A 20,027-nucleotide genomic window follows, 5' to 3' on the forward strand; every position below is an offset into this window, starting at 1 on the left:
CTTACCTGTATGCGTGTGTGAGGGGATGGGGAGAGGGGGTGGGTGCGTACGTGTTTGCCGACAAACGAGGACACACACAAGATTTTTCACCCTAAACTGTGGACCTACTTCCAACCGAGGACTGTCCTCGGTCTCAAACTGCTGCAAAAGACCTCAAATGCATGCTAGATGCTTTAACACGCTATTTGCCTGAAACCGAGGACCACACGTGTAAAAACTACCGTCCGCAGGATGATGGCTAAAATTCCGTTTCAGTATTATACACAAAAAAAATCCGCCATTTTAGTCCACGGTTAGGCGATGAAAACATCATACACACGTCCTCGGTTAGATAGCAAAACACAATGTCCACGTTTGGAGGCAAACACAGACAGGGGTGTGTGTGTGTATGGTTGAGGCACATGCCATAAATAGGCTGATTTTGCATTTATAAATCTGTAAATAAACCTGTGGTGGGGGGCATAAAAGCTTTCCCAAGCACCCACATCAAGATGAACACAAGTAAAATGTTCTACAGATTACATTGATGAAATCATAACTCGTTAACACACATATAATTATTTGAAAAAACAAATTTATTATCAAGTTAATTTGCATAGTAATATTACAAATAAATATATTCTTTATTATATTATTGCAAGAGCTTAATAATAGCCATTATTATCAACATTAGCGTGTGACTAACCAGCCATCCACATACATGAGGGGACCCCCAAGTTCAGGCGGCGAGTGGCATGATGGTCGGAGCGAGCAGGCACAACTGTTCAGCCGTATGGCATTTTCCATGCACTCGATTAGTTTTTTGGGTTCATTATCGAACCCCAACGGTTTAAGCTTGTATAAATATTATTTATTTTAAACATAGGCCTAATTGTTTGTGATATTTTAAGCATTTTAAAATTTTAAAATAATCCCATTCAATTACACGGTTGACAACGAAAATGTACTGAATTTAGAGAATTTGTGGCGCTCACCACCTGTCTAAGTTTGAGAGAATAAAAATTAAATTATAGATAATTAAAATTATAAACAAAAAAGATGAAGAACAAGGAAATTGGAAACATTTAGCAAAGTATTGTTTTGGAATGAGAAATGGGTTCCAGGGGTGAGGTGGGGGTGTAACACATGGATCCAGATAGCCAGGGGCCCTGCATTTTAGCCTGACCTAGGGCCCTTCAAAAAGGTAACTCCGACCCAGATTGTGTTAGGTATCGATGATGTTGGTACATTTGTGAATGTAAGTGCAGTTGATGATGTCTGTGTCCTGTTGGTGTTTTGTACTCTACGGGGATGTTATCATTATCAATTCACAGTTTAACCCTTGTGGTTTTATGATAGCTATATAGCTGAACATTGCCTCTAGACAAAGGTGAAACTGATTACATTGTTTTGATATGCTAACATTTACATCCTGGAATCACACACAGATTTCCTACAGCAATCAGGGAGATTTTCAAAAATGTGTGCAACTTATTGGTAACAAAAATGTTCTTAATAATGAGGAAGATAGCAAAATTTAGCTGTCTAAATGTGATATAATTAATTCATTTTCAGGGAGCCTCCTACATTACAGGGAGATTTGGTATCTTCCCCACCAACCCCCACACCCCCCACCCCTAAATTTTAAATGGATCTTGGTTTAATCATCTTGTTAACAGGCACATCAACAGCAAAACTATTTAAAAATACTTTTGTAGGATTGGCTCAAAAGTGAATGATAAGTCAATAAAATTACCATTTGGTATTTATTTTCATATGAAAAATGGCAAAATGGAAGACAAGTGTCAATTGCATGTAGACTGTATGGAAAAACTGCTCAAACATTGACCAAAATTTGAACTTTTGTCCTATGAATGCAGTGTTTGGTATATTATCATTTGCCAGGTATGTTAATACACAAGGTATATTGCTGATCGAGATCGATGGGCAAACATGAGCTGCATGCTGGGAATGAAAAGGGCTCAAAAACCTATAGAATTCGTTACCCGAGATCGCAAATTTGAGCCCTTTTCCTTCCCAGCATGCATCACTTTTGCCTATCGATTGCTCTCAGCAATATACCTTATCCAATCTCTTTACAAAATTGCAAAAATCTGATTTTTGATGATTTTCTGATTTAGTGTACTGAATCTTATTTGTATCTGCGCCTTCCATGATTTCACGCTATCATTATTTTAATTTTAGCATCATAAACATGGAGGTAGTAGTTTATGGAAGAGTTTATATATGTTGAAAAAAACAAAAATCTGATTTTTTTTTCTGATTTTTGATTCAGCAGTTCACTGTATTGTACTGAACCTTCCATGATTTCACACATGTTTTCTTTTCCACTAAATTTTCCATTTACTGCCACACACAACCCCATCGTTTGCGCATTTTTGGTATTAAAAAGTTACTCTACCATTAATTTAACATCATAAAGATGGAGGTAGTGGTTTATGGAAGAGTTTATATGTTGTATTCTTATAAACTGAAGGCAATTCCTCCATGGAAATATCCACACTATCAAACCCATATTTGAGTCCATGTTGAATAAGCCTTGCCACCCGTACTGTTAGGTGAGTGTGGTTGGGATCCTTCAGTAACTCATTCACTTTTGTCCACTTGGCATCCACCAACTCATCCTTGCATATGTTGAGGTCAAAGTTCAGAGGTCGTAATCGGCAGACTACGTAGATGTCAGAGATGCCAAATGCCCACGGCATGTTGTGTTGTTGACGGAAACAAAGTACAGATTGAAAATCTGTGAATGAGATTCAGAAATGTAAAATAAAATAATATAAAAGTTTTCTTACATTTTGCTCGAGTCTGGTCCCATCAGGACCCAAGTGTCTCGGATGGAGCCACTGTTTAAACAGACAAAACAGAAGCATGCCACTTGACACATCTATGGCAAGTTCACAGTTCTTAATTTCCACTAGTACTATCCCCAAAAGCCTCATTTACAACTTACTTTGAAAAAATGCACATGTTACTTGTTTTAGGATATTTATGGCCGTAAAGACGCCAATTCACTACTTTTCAAGTTTGAAATACATGGTATAAACCATAGAGATGTATATAGTAACACACACCCATCCTGTCACCGGAATCATACAGACTTGTGGCAGGTGTACAAAGCTTAGTCCTCACATCCTCCTTGGTTGAATTATCCTTATCATGTTATTAACCCCAGCTCCCCTGAGTTCCTCAAGAATCAAGATTCCCCATTTGATTCAGTCAATTCATTCAACCTATACTATGATAAGCTCTTAAGGGGGTACTACACCCCTGCCCAATTTTGTGCCTATTTTTGCATTTTTCTCAAAAAATATAGCGCATTGGTGACAAGTAAGATATGTATAATATAGGGGCAAGGACTACAACTACTGCACTGGAAATTTTATTTCAGCACAGACAACAGCTGTGGAGTTACAGTCAAAAATGAGGGAAAACCATTATTTGATCAATAAATCAATAACTACTTGCCTTGAGTTGCTGAATTTTCAGTGCAGTAGTTGTAGTCCTTGCCCCTATAATATACATATCTTAGTTGTCACCAATACGCTATAATTTTTGAGAAAAATGCAAAAAATAGGCACAAAATTGGCCAGGGGTGTAGTACCCCCTTAATAGGCGGGAATTATTTCGTTTTTTTGTTACTGCGCGAGTCAATGAAGTTCCAACTTACGCACACGTGTAAATTCACAAAAGCATCGTCATTCACGCAAAACGCATAAGCGCAGTTCACGTAGTGTACGCCATTCTGTATCAATCCACAATGTTATGAGTCCCGCCTATTACGAGCTGATCAGAGTATACATGTATTCATTCCAAAACAGTTCTGCACAACATTTTCTAAAAAACTGGTGCCACACACTTGCTACCAATTATGAAAGTAGTGGCGGCACCAGGAATTTTTTTTTTGGAGGGGGGGGCAAAGTGAATTTCAGGGGGGGGGGGGGCAAAATCAACAAATTTCAAAAAGTTAGTTTTACTGGGGGAGCAAGAGATCTGATTGGGAGGCATTTTCCCCATGCCCTCCCGCCGTGGTGCGCCACTGTATGAAAGTTGAATATCACCATCATAAATAGGCCATAAGAAGTGCTTATTGCAAAGTGAGCTAATCTGAAAATGGGGAGGGGGGTGTTGGAGAGGGACACCCTGAATATCCAGCTCACTCACCTGTCTTGATACCAGTCTCTTCCCACACCTCTCTTACAACAGTATCAGGAATATCTTCACCAAAATTAGACAAACCACCTGGAAACTTCCATCTCACAATCTGACAGTTAGGATAAATGAAATGCACAAATCAACATTTATCAATCATTATTGAAGGCATACCAAATAATTATATAAAGAAACTGCATTTGTGTTCAACTACTTTTTCTGGCTCCACAGAGCTTTTCTGTTTTACAAACTAGGAACAAGACTAATGATTTGTTTGCCATGTTGATCCCCATTGTTTTGTTCCAAATGAAGTGCTTTAGTACACACCATATGATCGTCCCTTATCCGACTTGGGATCCCCTACTAGGACCAAACTTGTAGGGGTGGCGGGGTCGGGATAATCAACATCGGAAAGGTAAGATCGCACCGGTTATGAGTCTACCAAACATTTCTGTTTGGGACTAGACTCAGTACACGGTCGATCTTACCGTTCCGATGTTGATTAAGATACTTCTTGCATCAACATCTGAAAGATCGATCTAGCAAGTAACCGACGGATGGAGGTACAAGATTGGTCAGCATCTGATCAGGGATCGGGAGCGGTAACGATGGTTTTCCGAGGTCAGAAAATATTTTCCCCCCAGCGGTCGGAAACAAAAAGACCACGCGATCACAGACATAAACCTCCTTACTTAATAAGTTTGGTGGTTAAGAATAGCGACACTGGTTCTTACCATGCTGAGTATTCTGTATAGTCTGAAAACCTGGTACCCGTACACCACCGTATTATGATCGCCCGAACAATGTCGGTAAACCTCCGCCCGTCTCTGATTACTAACGTAAACGGAAGTATCGTAGAGAAGGGCGAAGGTGGCTTCGGGACACCGCCTGCTAGATCTCCTCAAGGGACAACCGAGCGGTATACCCAAGATGATGAGATAGCTCGTGTCGAGTGGGTCGTGGGACGCCTTGAAACCTCCGCGATCCCCGGACCCCACCAACACCTGGACCAGCCATTGCGACAGCGGCTGGACCGAAAACTCTGTAAGGGTGATGAATGCGGTCGTGAGTCCCTCGCAAGGCTTGTGTTCGAAGAAATAGTGCTGCAGCGCCTTATCGGACACCCCAGCCTATCTTTGGCTTCAGCGAACCTTGCCCAACCCTGGGGATTGGAGAGGGGCGAATGTCGGTATGCACCGCGCCCGTTAAGTAGTCATGAGAACAGAGCGCCCGAAACAGTGTCGCTCCAGTGTTTGTGAACACGGAAGCTAACCTCGAGACCGTGTGCAACTCAGCACCGCCGTCCGAAGCCAACGCCAAACCGGAAAGCCATCTTGAGAGTTACGTATTTAAGCGTCGCTTTTGACGGAAGGTCAAAAGGGTGACCCTTAAAGTAATCTAAGACTGTGTTGGGATCCCTTAGGAGGATCACTTTCCTTTTTAGTAGACACTCGTTGAACATACCGTCGAGGCGTAGACTAATAAGGTAACCATCGGCTATGATAGTCGACCGTCTCGAAACCTCGGTGAATGGAGAGGACAGCTGACTTATAGCTGGCCCCAGTGGCCCGCTGAAGTCTTGCTTGGAACTTTTCTGTCAGAAACTCCGGAACTAGCAGCACAGAGGCTCTAGCGGAGAGCTATTTGTCTCATTGCACCAAGCGTAGTATGGAGCCAGACTCTGGCTATACGTACGGAGGGTAGACTTCCGTCTAGCCCCGGCGATGAGAAAAACAGCTTCTGATGAAAAGTATCCCTCCGCTGCGTGTTCCCTGGTAAGGGCCATGCAGCTAACTGCAGGTGCTCTAGTGATAGACTGGGTACCTCCGCTCCGGGCATCCGGAGTAGATCTGGTACCTCGGGGGGTGCCAGCGGCCTTGCCGCTAGCAGAATGACAATGCAGTCTTCCCACCCGATCTTGGCCACCACCCTCATGAGTAGTGAGATCGGAGGGACTGCATAAGCTGTCATCCCTCCCCAGTCTATGGACAGAGCGTCCACGGTGAATGCTTGGGGGGCCGCGACCCTTGAGCAGTACACCGGCAGTGGATGATTGCGATGAGATGCGAACAGATCTTTCGAGGGTGGTACATCCCCTTGAAGATCGTCTGAGCGACCTCTGCGAACAAGGGACCATTCTGCTGGTCCCGACACCCTTCCTCGTGACAGATTGTGCGCGAGGATGCTGGTGACGCCAGCGATGTGTATCGCTCTCATCGTAATCTGCCTGAACTTGCACCACCCTATCAGGTGTCGTGCATGCAGGCTCAATCGTGGTGGCCCGGAGTCCCCTTGTCTGTTGGGGTAGGCTACCACGGTTCTGTTATCCGTCAGGACAACGGTATGTGATTCCACGATCACCTCCTCGTGAGCGAGGGAGGTTGATGTGAAACCCTGTCTCTATGGCCCCATAGGCCCGAGGCGGAGTCTCCGTGGATGTGGACCCCCAGCCCCGTTTTGGCGCTATGGTGCGTCACTACGTGACATACCGGGGTGCAGGAAACCTGACACCCTGGGTCAAATTGGGCTGATGGGTCCACCACCAGAGTTCCTCTCGCGCGATCTCCGACAACGGAACCGCGAGGATATTGGTGACGACTGGGCCTGCAAGCAGGCTAGAAGGTGTAGTTGGGTAAGCCTAACGTAGAAACGGCAGTACAGTCGAGGTCTACCATACTGGCCATTAGGCCTACCACCTTCATCCATGCCACAGCGGGTTTTGCCGAGACTCGCCAAGAGTCAGGCACACCGCACCATGTTAAATCACCCGCTCGGGTGAGAGCACCGCCGAACCCCTCCGTGAGGGTGATCTGGGCCCCTACAAATAGTGGTGTCTGCGTCGGACCACGCTGGACTTTTTGAGCTGATCAAAAATCCAGGGTCCCGCACCCTACGGACTATCAACCCCATGAGACCCGTAGTCTTCAGTGGAGTGCGTCCGTGATATGAGCCAAACGTCCAGGTAGCAACTGATGTTGACACCCCTGTGCTTCAGGTGCGCTGCCACCGCTCTGACCAAGAGTGTTAAACACCCTGGGAGAGATGGACAGGCGGATGGCGGTATCAAAACTGGTAATTTTGATCCTGTACCTAGAAGCGCAGATGCCTCTGATCTTGAGAGGCGATTGGCATATGCAGATAGGCGTCCGAGAGATCTAGCGATGCTGTTCCCATGCCCCTGATGGGGCAGGCTAGCACCGGCGAGAGTCCCCATTCTGAACCTCTTGGGCCTGAAGAACGTGTTCAACAGCCTGCGGTTCCGGATGGGGCTCCCGTCGCCGGTCTTCCTTGGAGCCAATGGCTCCAAGATCACCCGTAGAACGGGGGGTAGACCGGGACAATCGCCCGCTTCGTGAGAAGCTGTGTGATCCCTGTCAGTAGTGCCCGACGCTGGGGCCGTCTGGCGGCACTACTGTGGACCTCTGAAATGTGCAGGCAGAATGTGGGAGACTGGGTTGCCAGTCTGTAACCCCCACTCACCACTGACCATACCCAGGCGCTCAAAGAGATGGTTTCCCACCTCTGGGTGAAAGCCATAGCGGTCGATCCACTGGGAGATCCCCTGTGGAAAAACCGCTGAGCCCCCAGGAATGCTCTGCCTAGCTTCCCTTGGAAGAGCGCTTGCTCTTCTTCGGGGCTTGCCAGCTGTTCCTGTGCTACCCTTGCGCCTCCCAGAAATGGGTGCTGCAGAGGTAGTGGGCTCGGGTACTGTTGGTGGTGCACGGCCTGCTGAAGTCGGAGCTCCTACCCATGGTAAGGGCAGTTTCCGACCTCTTCAGAGTGCTCCCGTTGGTAGCTTCTTTGCACGGTCCTCCACCGTGGCGCAGAAGCATCCAAAGAGAAAAGGACCCTGCCTTTCCATCGCGTTGAGCGATTGGAGTGGCAGGCCCCTCCCAGCGCTGAGTGGACACCCTATGGGCTAGGCCCATGGAGCTCTCGTTGAGGCTAGCTGTTAGCACCGCTAATAGGCTCACCTCGCGGAAGAGCTCAGATGTTGTCTGAGCGTGATACGCTTGACGACATCTGGGTCCCTCTCGGATCCCCTCAGGTAGGTCCCGTGGTCCTCCCGCGTTACACGCAGAGGACGCGTGCAAGCACGCGGCGTCATAGCTCTACTGAGCTCGACAGCCCTCGATATCTACCCGTGAGGTTTGCCGGGAATGAGAGTGCAGGCGTCCCCTGTGAGGAAGCAGCAGCTGAGCATCCTACTGAAAGGATCCACTGGTCCTCCTCCATGGACTCCCCCTTAGGGGGTGTCCGGAGGAAGATCAGTGCTGTTGCTCCCCTCGCGGGGCAGCGGGGAAGGAGATTGTAGTGATGTCACTACGGACTCAGCTTCCGACTCCTTTCCCTCGCCCACAGTATCCGTATCATGCTCCGATGAAGACGGTAACTGAGGACGGGCATCTGAAAGCGGGTAAGAAGGCATAACCACTGTGTGGCTCGCCGACTACCTGCCAGCAGAAGAGGGAGTACTCCGCAAGACCCTGAGGTATCCGCCATGGCACCACTGGGTCCGCATGCTCTCGCAGCCGTCGTCCTAAGCGCTAGCAGCACGGGCCTACCCTGATCAAGATCTGGGTTAGCCCCATGCCGGCTGGCCTGGTCAACAGCTGATGTTGGTACTGCGTGGCCATCGCTGGCGACGACACTTGCCACGGTGCTGGGCCGTGGAAGAAACACCCTGCGGCGGGTACCACGGGGCATACCCAGCCGGCAGCTGACCCTGAAAGGATCCGCCACCAGGGTAACCCCATGGTACTGCAGTACCAGCACCGCCCCCCACTAAGGTGGGTGCTGCGGTACGGTGCGGTATCAGCGTGGGTACCCGTGAGGGTTCCCAACTGTGGACCGCTGTACCCTCGCCACACTGCGTTCCCTGTTTGGGGATCAAGCTGTGTGCTGGCGTGGTACCGGCGCTGTACTAGCATGGGTACCCGTGAGGGTTCCGGTTGTGTACCGCTGTATGCGTGGTTCCAGCGTAGGTGCCCGTGAGGGCTCCGGCTGTGTACCACTGTACCCATGCCTCACTGCGTTCCCCGCAAGGGATCAAGCCGTGTGTATGGGTACCCGCTATACCGGCTGTCCCTTGGCTAGAGGGAGCTTGCCTAGTACCACGGGTAGCTGAGCGTGCATACCCCGATCAATCACCTCGCCACCTGAATAGGCAGCGTCAATCAATGGAGCTATGCCCTGTTGATTTGACAGTGATCGATCAAGAGAGGGTAATTGACCCATTGACGGTAATGGATCACCCACGCTCCGCTGGCTCTCGAGGACATAAGTGGGTTGTTGATCAGCTAGGCTGTTCAAGCTACTTACTGTACCCTCTAGAGCTTCGCCCAAGGTCGCTGTGTGTGGCGGACCACTCACGGCAGCTATGGGCGGGTGCATAGCGGCTACCACTGAAGTCAAGCCGGAGCTCGTCTTTGTAGCTGCCACCGAATGCACCTGGGTCGCTGTCCCGTGAGAGACTGCGAGCCCAACCCCTGAATAATCGCCAGCCAGTCCCTGTGGACAGCCAGCAGCTATTCTAGGGCCCAGGGTATCACTCGGCGGTCCCGCCATGGAACGCTGCCGTGTGACAACCCCAGTTGGTTCTGCTAAGACTACACCCACAGCGTTAGCAGCGGTATCGTCTCTGCTGAACCCATGCATGCTAAGGTTCAACCCAGGCAAGCCCGGCGTACCCTTGCATGCTGCCCGTCGCTGGCTACTACTGTGGCTGTTTGAGCCTGTAGATATGCCTGCAACAGACGGGTGTCCTCCTGCTAAAAACCCGTGAGGATTTTCGCTAGAGGACTGGTATCCTCCTGCTACAAAACCCGCTAGGGTTTTCGCTGGTGGTTACCGCTCTGCTGCCTGCTACTTTGCTCCGACGTATAGTCAGTGCTTTACGCTGGCTGCTGAGCCTTTGACGCCTTCTTAGCAGTCCCGAAGGAACCGCCTGCTTGTCCGGGGACCGGAGCCCCTTAAGCAGACCTGCCATGACCCATAGGGGCTGTCACAGCAGAATCTACCGTATCGACTGGTATCCTCCTGCTGCAAAACCCGCTAGGGTTTTCGCTGGTGGTTACCGCTCTGCTGCCTGCTACTTTGCTCCGACGTATAGTCAGTGCTTTCGCTGGCTGCTGAGCCTTTGGACGCTTCTTAGCAGTCCCGAAGGAACCGCCTGCTTGTCCGGGGACCGGAGCCCCCTTAAGCAGACCTGCCATGCCCCATAGGGGCTGTCACAGCAGAATCCACCGTATCGACCTTACCAGTGCCCTTGGTAGATTTCTTCTTCGCCTTATGGCGATGGACGGAGCCTATCCCAATCGTCAAGCTGGAACTCGGAGAGTCCTAAGCAAAAGAAAGACATCTAGAAGATCGTGAGCACTCCTGTGGGTGAAACAGAGCGGTGTGGGTCCCGCTCCGTCACCAGGGAAGGGCAAGCCCGACAGGGCCGAGGCGAAGCGAGGAGAAAAGGGGGGCACACTACCCCCCAACACGCGACTCAAGCCCAGTAAGCAATCCTGAGCACGGAGGCTGGTCGCTAACGTTAGTGGTAAAGTAAGGACTGGCTAACTTTATTACTAAAATGTCAGACGGGTCCCTACCAATCCCCACCGTATGAATATCTGATTAACTCGTCTTTATTGGGCGGTAATGAAGACATAACGATAGAGTAATCACCCTAACATAGCAACAATAACCTACCGTACATGAAATACAATGTGTATGTACAAACATCTATTGTAACTTACAGGCTGCAATGGTTGTTTTACGTGGGAAACAAAATGAATGGCGTCAACGAGCGGCCATTTTGAATTGCTCGTGTGTCCCGTATACAAACGGAGGCACGATATGTAGCTAAGATTTGGATCGTTTTTTGTCACTTTTTCGCCAGAAAATGCCGTCAAAACTATCCTCAGCCGAACAATACCGGTTTGGTTTTACCTAAGGTGTGAAACTACAACCGTATATCTCGCCTTTGGTCGAGAAATTGATACACAGTGCTATGAACAATCGATAGGCACGTCTGTGTCAGTCGGAGACCAAGGAGGATAAGGGATTTATCATATGGTGTGACGTCACCTTTTGGGTGAGTCCACCGGGGATCGGGGGTTTTGTTATTTATTCATTTATGTGGGACAAAATGACTATTGGTTTTTTCCGCATCTCGGGATCGATGCAAGAAGTATCTTAATCAACATCGGAAACGGTAAGATCGACCGGTGTACTGAGTCTTTCTTTTTGCAATCATAAAGGTCCGCAACCTGCAAACCAGTTAGGGTTAATATGGACAGGGTTTAGTATTATGTGCCCCATTATGGTTGTAATAAGCAAATATGTGTCCAGTATTGTCACTAACACACCTGGGTGGGGGTATAAGAGATGCGATGGTCAAGACACTTGGGGTACATAAAAATTCAGATTTTACACAAATTATGATATAAATTACATCATTGACATTGGTCAAACAGAAAAGTGTTTTTACACCAAATTGGTCCAAACATTTAGTTGGATAACTGTAAGGCCCAGGCCCAAGGATCCACTCCCTGCAGTCCCTCTCTCAGCTGTTATCCATCCCTGTTAATGGGCCTCAAAGCATCATCATGTGTCACTTGGGCAACTTGAACTTCTTAGAAATTGAAAGGATGCTTTCTCAGTTCCAAGATTCGTCTTTGATGGGTTCTTCTCCTTTATTCATGTGTAATTTTCTATTAGCAGCGAGTCACCAATCATCAAGAAAGATCTCAAGACGTCAAAGGTATAAATGCAGCTCTTTGGTAGACTAATCATTTATGTGACACAAGTTACCAAGTAATGAACCTACCCTATGTTTGTCTTGAATCATTAAAACTTCCTCCTTCTCTTCATTCAGGACAAATCCTATGGGAAAAAACCAAAAAATAATAACAATATATTAAAGCAGATTAAAATAGAGGGTAAATCTGAATTCTCTCTATACACCATCCATTAACCAAATTTTCACAAGATGACGCTTTTAGTGCCTCAAAATACAGATTGCCGAGATAGATGAATTGATGTGTTAACGTACAATCTTTATGTTTTCTGTAACCTCTTGTAAATACACTCACTGGCTCAATGACCACAATATGCCTTTATCCTTGGTTTGCCTAAAATAAAGTAGAATTAGTATAGAATTGAGTCAATAACTTGCTTGTGCGATGGGAGATGAGGAAGTTCAATTCACATTTCTTTTCTCTCATTCCCTCAAATTGTTGTGTTCCCTTTTTATCCTCACATTTAAAATTTTGCTTCCATTTTTCCTTACTCGAGAACTCTAGCTTCGAATTTGCACACGATAGTTACGCATTCGATGCTAGAGTGCTTTGCTATGGTTTTTTGGTCTGACAGCGGTGTAGTTTTTTGCACCGGAGGTTATTTATTCTGTTAATGTTGAAATTTGGATGAAAAGTTATTTTGATGAGTCAACTGTATCTTTTGAGCAAGATTTGGCTATTTTGGACAGTCTAAAATTTTGCTGAAGTGTAATTTTAGCAACATTTTTGATGCGATCGCCTGTCGTGATCGGCTGTGTTTACTTTTCAACTTCCATTGCTTTACACGGTGTCATGCTTCAGTGAATCCGACTAGATTTTGAATGCATTGGTCTCTAGGCTAGAATGTGAAGCTATCGGTGAGCAAATTCTTGGCTAGACTTCTTGAGCAAATTTTTCCCTATACAAAAAAAAAGGAAATTGTGTTCCCCTAAAATCACCCATCCCTAACCCCTTCATAAAAATGGATCCATCGCTTACCTGACACTCCAATCTGGTGATTAGCATATGCAGGTAGTCTACTAGGACAGTCCAGTAACCATCTTGATAAATATATATGATTTCCTTCTGTATGATGCAAGCTGAATCCATGGCTTGCTGCTACTGGTATCAATCTACTGTGAGCTATAGGAACCCGTATCCAAATGGCTATTGTACCATCTTTCTGCCATTTTGAGGTAGAATCTGGATTGAGGAACACAATTGACAAAAGCAATGGGCTATTCCATTTAAAATCCACACTACCCCTGTGGAATATTTTGGAAATATCTTCCACAGGGGGAGTATGAATTGCAATTATGGAATGAGCACATTAAGGCAGCTCCATTTGAATTTTACACACCCTCTGAGAAAGATTCAACCTGAATCGTCCTGGAGAATAAGTTTCAAATGGAACTGCTAATGTGTTAATTCCATTTGAAATTCATACTCCCCTGTGGAAGATTATTTTCAAAATCTTTCACAGGGGTAGTTTGTATTTTAAATGGAATAGCCCAATGAACAGTTCAGCATTCAAATGTGTACATCCATATCAAAAGGATATACTTGTCGGCTGCTACATGTGTCTCTTTTTACATTAAAATAGCTAGGAATAAATACCAGGCTAATCTCAAGTGGAGGTCACTTCAAATCATCCCCAAGTCACTTGGTTTAGGAATACAGGTCGAGCTATGAGTTTTAAAATATTGGATGAGATGTACATTTGTATAGTCGAGTCCAATATTTTAAAACTCATACTTTTAAACTTTCACTTCTTGGAACTTGTGGTGATTTTTGAATCCCAATTGCATCCTACATCCAATTAATCTCTGCTGATCATGATGTGATCATAATTGCTGGAACAATAAAAGCATCATCAGAGAACATATTGAGCATACATTGAACCTTTCGTTACCTACATGCATATCAATCATATAAATGGTTGCTTTTATAGTCCTGGTTTTAGTTTTGTTCAAAATCTCCTCACAATGGCACCTTTTGGGTCTTTGTTTGTTCATTAGGCCAAGTAAAAAATATAACACATATATCGTCCGGACTTTTTAAAAAATCAGGGCGGTCCTTATTATTTGTTATTATGTTTTGTTTTTTGGCCATTCATTTCTGTGTAAAATTGCAATTGCAAAGTGTTTGTCAACACATCATAAAATCAAGGAGGCCCCCTAATATTTTTGTTATTTCACCAAAGCCCTACCCCTAGCTTGAAGAAAGTGTTTGTAAATGTGTTTATAAATGATAACCAAGAACTTATAAACATGTCTTTTCATCACAACAATTTTAGAAACAAAGTAAGGAAGCAAATAGGAAAAATAACAAAAATATTTGACAATCTCCAAAAATCGGTGAGGGTGGGGACGATATACATGTTTTTTATTTTACTTAGCCTAAAAAGTGAATATCTCTTTAAAAGGAGGCAAATTGTATATGCTGCTTACCTGCTAGTATGTTACCAAAATATCCATTATCTGCAATAAATTGTTGATTGCCTTCATGGGTTAAATCAACCATCACTGCATTAAAGCGGTCTCTCTCTCCCAAAAGGCACTTGCTACTATATGTAGGTTGTTGAGTAGAGGTAGAATATGATCTAATAAAGGTAGTACTGTTATTATTATTTGGTGGACATAGACAATTCCTGAGTTCACCAATTAATGATATGTGACATAGTCTTTCACTATGTTTTAAGTTGCAGTGATTAGTACTACTAGTACTACGACACAGTAATGGTTGATTTTTTTTAGTCCATGCTGCTGTTAAACACTTCATTCGGCTCCCCACATGACGAGTGCCCACTGATGTTGTTAAACAGATCATTTTGTCTAGTCTGTGTAATTGGCTATGTTTCTCTCTGCAAGAAAAGATAAACATTCAAAATATTTTGATAAAAAATATAGCTATATAGTTTCAAAGCTTTTAATGATTTTGAATTCACATTTGGAATGCAGTTACCCCCTTGTTTTTACCCCAAACTGTAAATAAATAAATAAGTTGATGACACTTAAAATTTTTGAACTTGCATTCTTATTTATATTGTACAAATGTATGTGTACAATCCATATCAAAAGGATGCACTTGTTGGCTGCTACATATCTCATTACGTAATAGTTCTAGGAATAAATACCAGACTCATCTCAAGTGGAGGTCACTTCAAATCATCCCAGGTGACATGGTTTAGGAATACCAAGAGAAAATTCCTAACCCATGTGACTTGGGAATCATTCAAAGTGACCTCCACTTCAGATGAGTCTGGTATTTATTTAAAAAGAGCAGCCAACAATTCTTTTGATATGGATCCCGCATGTACACATACACATACATAATGTAATATTCTCATCAATTTAAATTAAAACTTCTTGCAAATCACACACTTCTCCCACAAAAGGCTTAAGGGGGTACTACACCCTTGCCCAGTTTTGTGCCTATTTTTGCATTTTTCTCAAAAATTATAGCACATTGGTGACAAGTAAGATATGTATAAAATAGGCACAAAATTGGCCAGGGGTGTAGTACCCCCTTAACAAATTTTGTACAAATATTTTTGCAATAAAAATGGGGAATATTATTTTGTATGAAATAGTTTAAAAACTGTGTTTCCCTTGCAGCTTAAGCAAATGGTCAAATCAGTGTACTTGACTTGCACTGAATTTTGATGCTTACAAAAGTACAGTGTAGCAGGGCTGGTAAAAACGATCACCATCATGATCGGCTGTGTTTACTTCCGAACTTCCATTGAGCACTTTCGATTGCAATGAACTCTATTCTCAAATTGTAAAGGTACCGGTGGGCAAATTTGTGGCTAGACTTCTCGGCACAGATTCGATTTGTGTAGCAAGCAGACGGATTCCAAGCAGACCATAGTATGAATTCTGTAAATTCCTTCAGTAGTGCTAGTGTCCAACTGCTCTTCCTGATTTATATCAGGTAAAAAGAACTAGAGGTTACCCAGCTTGATCCGCAAATGAGGTGACGATGTGATGATGATGACCAGTGCCGTACTATTACGCTGACTTTCGTATTCGGCGAGCCTGGTTTGTTTTCAAACAGAGAGGTAGACAAAAAACCGTTCCGCTTGTCCAAACACTCTAGTATCCACTCTAGTAGGATGGTCCACAATAGCGTGATTCACGTAACCTGAATAGGGATTAAAAAGCTGTCACGTAGAACCATGTGCTTCTATTGTCCAATTTGCCATCAAGATTTCATATGGAAACAGTTCAGACCCAGTACACGATCATGTCAGAAATTAATATTTTGTTCTGGGTCTGATTATTCGGACTAGATGATGATGTGACTCAATCTTAAACGAAAATACCTTCTTCTCAGACTCAGATTAGTACATGAATCGAATCCATGGGTTCCTACAGTGAGGGCCAATGACACACATTCGATCAGATTAGTATGTATGCCGGGTATGACATGAAAGCAGGAAAGTAAGCTTAAAGTCATATTAAATGTACGATCTTATACATGTATTAGGTGTCCTAGGCAAACCTTAGTTAACACATTTACTAGTCAGCGAATTCGCCGAGACCGGGGCCCCAACACAATGCATATTTACATAGAAATTTGAATTTTTTTCGAGAATAGGTGGCTTTGACTTTGAGAGAATACTCTGCAACTCCTCTGATGAGGTCACCCGCAGAGGGTAGTGGGTGCGCACGAGGGTTTGCTAGTTCTTTTTTGCTGAGGTCTCTCTGAGATATGCTGTAACTTGAGTCTTGAATGTGTCTGGGCTTGCTATGTTGATTATGTGTTCAGGAATATAGTTCCATTCAGCAATGAGTGCGTGGAAAAAGGACTGATTGAAGCAGTCCTTTTTGGCAAATGGTCTATTAAAGGCTTTTGTATTCTGCAGACGGGTTGGGCGCTGGGCTGGCTGTAAGAATGTCGACGCCGGTATGGCCACCTGATCATTAACAATCTTGTTCATCATCGTCAGTCTGGAGGCTTTCCTGCGAAGTTGGAGGCTGTCCCATTGCAGTTGGTTTAGCATCTTTGTAACGCTGCTGTGGGGTGAATAGTCTCTACACACAAATCTCGCCGCACGTCTTTGAACGGCTTCCAGCTTGGTACTTAGGTCAGCAGTATATGGGTCCCAAACTGTTCCAGTGTACTCTAAGTGTGGTCTTACCAACGACTTATACGCTGTGGCTTTCAAGTCAGTGGGGCAGGAATGAAAGTTCCTGCGTACCACACCTAATACTCTATTGGCCTTCGAGACAGCTGAGTTAATGTGTTCACCCCATTTCAGATCATTAGAGATATGAACGCCTAAGTAAGAATGGGATTTTAGTTCTTTAAGAGTAGATTGGCCTAGTTTGTATTGATGAGTGGTTTTGTTTCTTGCATGTGATATTTTGAGAACGAAACACTTGTCCGGATTAAATTGCATTTGCCATGTATTTTGCCATGACAAGAGTGTGTCTAGGTCAGACTGCAGGTGTTTAATGTCATTGTTGTTTTTAATTTGACGATAAACCACACAATCGTCGGCGAATAGCCTGACTTCAGATGAGATGTTGTCAGGGAGATCATTCAGGTAGAGCAAAAACAACAGAGGGCCCAGTACGGTACCCTGTGGGACACCAGATTTTACATGAACCCACTTTGAATGATCTCCGTTGACAACAACTCTCTGAGTACGTTTGGTGAGAAAATTTGTGATCCACTTGTGTGTGTTACCTGTTACACCATAAGTCTGAATCTTATGGAGAAGTCTTGTGTGTGGGACCGTGTCGAACGCCTTCGAGAAATCCATGATGATCATATCCGAAGGCGTTCGACAGTCCAGGGATTTAGCCAAATCATGAATTGTGAGAATCAATTGGGATTCACACGAGTGTTTAGATCGAAATCCATGTTGTTTGTTGGTTAAGATCTTATGTTTGTCCAAATGGCGCATTATGTTGCTGTGTAAAATATGCTCAAACAATTTGCAACAAATTGGTGTTAAGGAGACAGGTCTATAGTTGGCAGCAAGTGTCCTGTCTCCTTTTTTGAAAATTGGTGAGACATTGGCTGTTAGCCAGTCTTTTGGTAATTCTCCGGTATGCAAACTTTTATTGAATATATTTGTAAGAGCTGGTGATAGTTCTTCAGCACAGAGTTTCAAAATCCTGGATGGCAACCCATCAGGACCGGGAGCCTTGTTTTCCTGTAGTTCTTTCAGGAGCTTAGTTACCCCATCTTGGGAAACATGTATTTCAGGCATCGGTGGGTAGGCTTTATTACCACTACTAGTTGCGTTGTCCAATGGTTTCTCGGCAGTGAAGACGGACTCAAATTGGTCGTTGAGTATCTCCGCTTTCCCAGTGTCATCTGACACTAGCTGGCCCTGCTTTTTGAGGGCTGAGATTCCTGTGTTGTCCTTCCTCAACTTCTTGACAAATCCCCAAAATTGTTTCGGAGATTCAACACAAGTGGAACGAACCCACTTCCAGTAGGAGTTTTTGGAGTCTCTCTGAGTTTCTTTCCTAATAGTACGGAACTTTTCCCAGTCGTCCTCCCTTCCTGTAGATCTGGCATGGTTATATGCCCTTTGCTTCCTTCTCAGTTGACGCTTGATTTTAGGTGTTATCCAAGGAGTCGTTGACCTTTTGGACGAGTATTTTGAGGGGATATATTGGTCCATACAAAGGAAAATTCCATCACGCAGGTCGCACCAATCTTTATCAACTGATGAGTCACCTCTAGAAGCAATGTTCTGACTAAGCTCATGTATGCCTTCTTTCAGGTGGGTGAAGGAAACCTACATAAATATGTTTTCTATACTTCACTTGACCCAAATATATGATTTTTATGGTGATAATCAAGTCGCACATGGAATTTTAGAGGATTTTGATAGCAGTTCCATTAAAAAAAGCTGCCATCGCCATGAGACTAAGATCTAGAAACACCCCGAAATGCCGTTTTGGGGAATTTTGCTAGCTGAATCTTTTTGATGAAAGTCAATCTTTGACAAGGTTTAACTTTGCTACGGAAAGTGCTATGAAAAAAAGGTTTTCAGTTTTGGCTTAGTTTACTCAAGGGCTTTAATTTGATATATAAAACGATGCAATTTGATGGCAAATTTGAATTCACCTAGGATACCTACATGTATAATATGAATTTGGTTAATTTTTTTCAAACCTGATTTTTTGGCATATTTGTAATGTTTACACATGTCACAACTTGCACCTAAATGGATTCAGCCAAATTTCTTGTGTTTGCAGGTAAACAGAGCAAAGTTCGACATAAAGTCATAATTTAGAATTATGACTTTATCATGTCCTCCCATAGTAGTCCGAATAATCAGACCCAGAACAAAATATTAATTTCTGACATGATCGTGTACTGGGTCTGAACTGTTTTCATATGAAATCTTGATGGCAAATTGGACAATAGAAGCACATGGTTCTACGTGACAGCTTTTTAATCCCTATTCAGGTTACGTGAATCACGCTATTGTGGACCATCCTTCTGATACCTGAGTGTTTGGACAAGCGGAACGTTTTTTGTCTACCTCTCTGTTTGTAAACAAACCAGGAGGTCGAAATCGTCCTCCTCGCCGAATACGAAAGTCAGCGTAATAGTACGGCACTGCTCCCATAGCATAGTTAGAACTGCGTGTTAAACGGCCAAAATAACAAGCAGTGTTTCTTTCACTTTACCTCGTTATTTCAGCTCTAAATTAACAGAAACCATTCCCGATAATTATTACTAGTATTATTTCAGCATTTTGAGTATATAATGACAAATTTAAAATTTGAAGGAAATCGTACATTAAGCCTTTAACTTAAAACCCGTTTTTTAGTACTGTTTTTAATTTTGCAAGCTTTTCATGTTTTTCAAAATTAGTTTAAAACATAGTGAAATAGTTTTAGAGTCTTTTCTTGTTCTTCTGAAACGCTGACTACATACACAACAATCAAATGTTAAGCTTATGACAACATAAACATGATATTTACCTGATTTACGTGTTTACCTTGAACTTGACTGATCACAATCTCAAATCAGCTGGTAGAACTTTGACCTGTAAACTTTGGACGGAACCGCGGGAGATTATATCATACCCAAAGTCATCGTCGTAATTTACATCAAAATTTTGTGTAT

At 44.1% G+C, this 20,027-nt stretch overlaps 1 protein-coding gene across 1 annotated transcript; it reads right to left on the reverse strand.

Annotated features, from left to right (window-relative positions):
- Positions 1–599: 599 nt before the first annotated feature.
- LOC140161057 (nucleoside diphosphate-linked moiety X motif 6-like) lies at positions 600–19,984 on the reverse strand. Its single transcript, XM_072184443.1, has 6 exons — positions 19,900–19,984; positions 14,372–14,784; positions 12,921–13,124; positions 11,972–12,027; positions 4,165–4,264; positions 600–2,743 (listed from the first exon to the last, which is right to left on the reverse strand). Exons 2-6 carry the CDS (start codon positions 14,748–14,750, stop codon positions 2,415–2,417), a joined length of 1,068 nt encoding a protein of 355 aa, XP_072040544.1. The 5' UTR covers positions 14,751–14,784; positions 19,900–19,984; the 3' UTR covers positions 600–2,414.
- Between the last annotated feature and the right edge of the window lie 43 nt (positions 19,985–20,027).

The sequence above is a fragment of the Amphiura filiformis genome, chromosome 9 (genome assembly GCF_039555335.1).
Source record: "Amphiura filiformis chromosome 9, Afil_fr2py, whole genome shotgun sequence".
NCBI classification, from domain to species: domain Eukaryota; kingdom Metazoa; phylum Echinodermata; class Ophiuroidea; order Amphilepidida; family Amphiuridae; genus Amphiura; species Amphiura filiformis.

Coding starts and splice junctions, on each gene's coding strand:
- LOC140161057 (XM_072184443.1), bottom strand. CDS start 14,750: ATGATCTGTTTAACAACATCAGTGGGCACTCGTCATGTGGGGAGCCGA. Junction 4,265..11,971: donor TGATTCAAGACAAACATAGG/GTAGGTTCATTA, acceptor CCTAACTGTCAG/ATTGTGAGATGGAAGTTTCC. Junction 2,744..4,164: donor AGAGACTGGTATCAAGACAG/GTGAGTGAGCTG, acceptor TCTCATTCACAG/ATTTTCAATCTGTACTTTGT.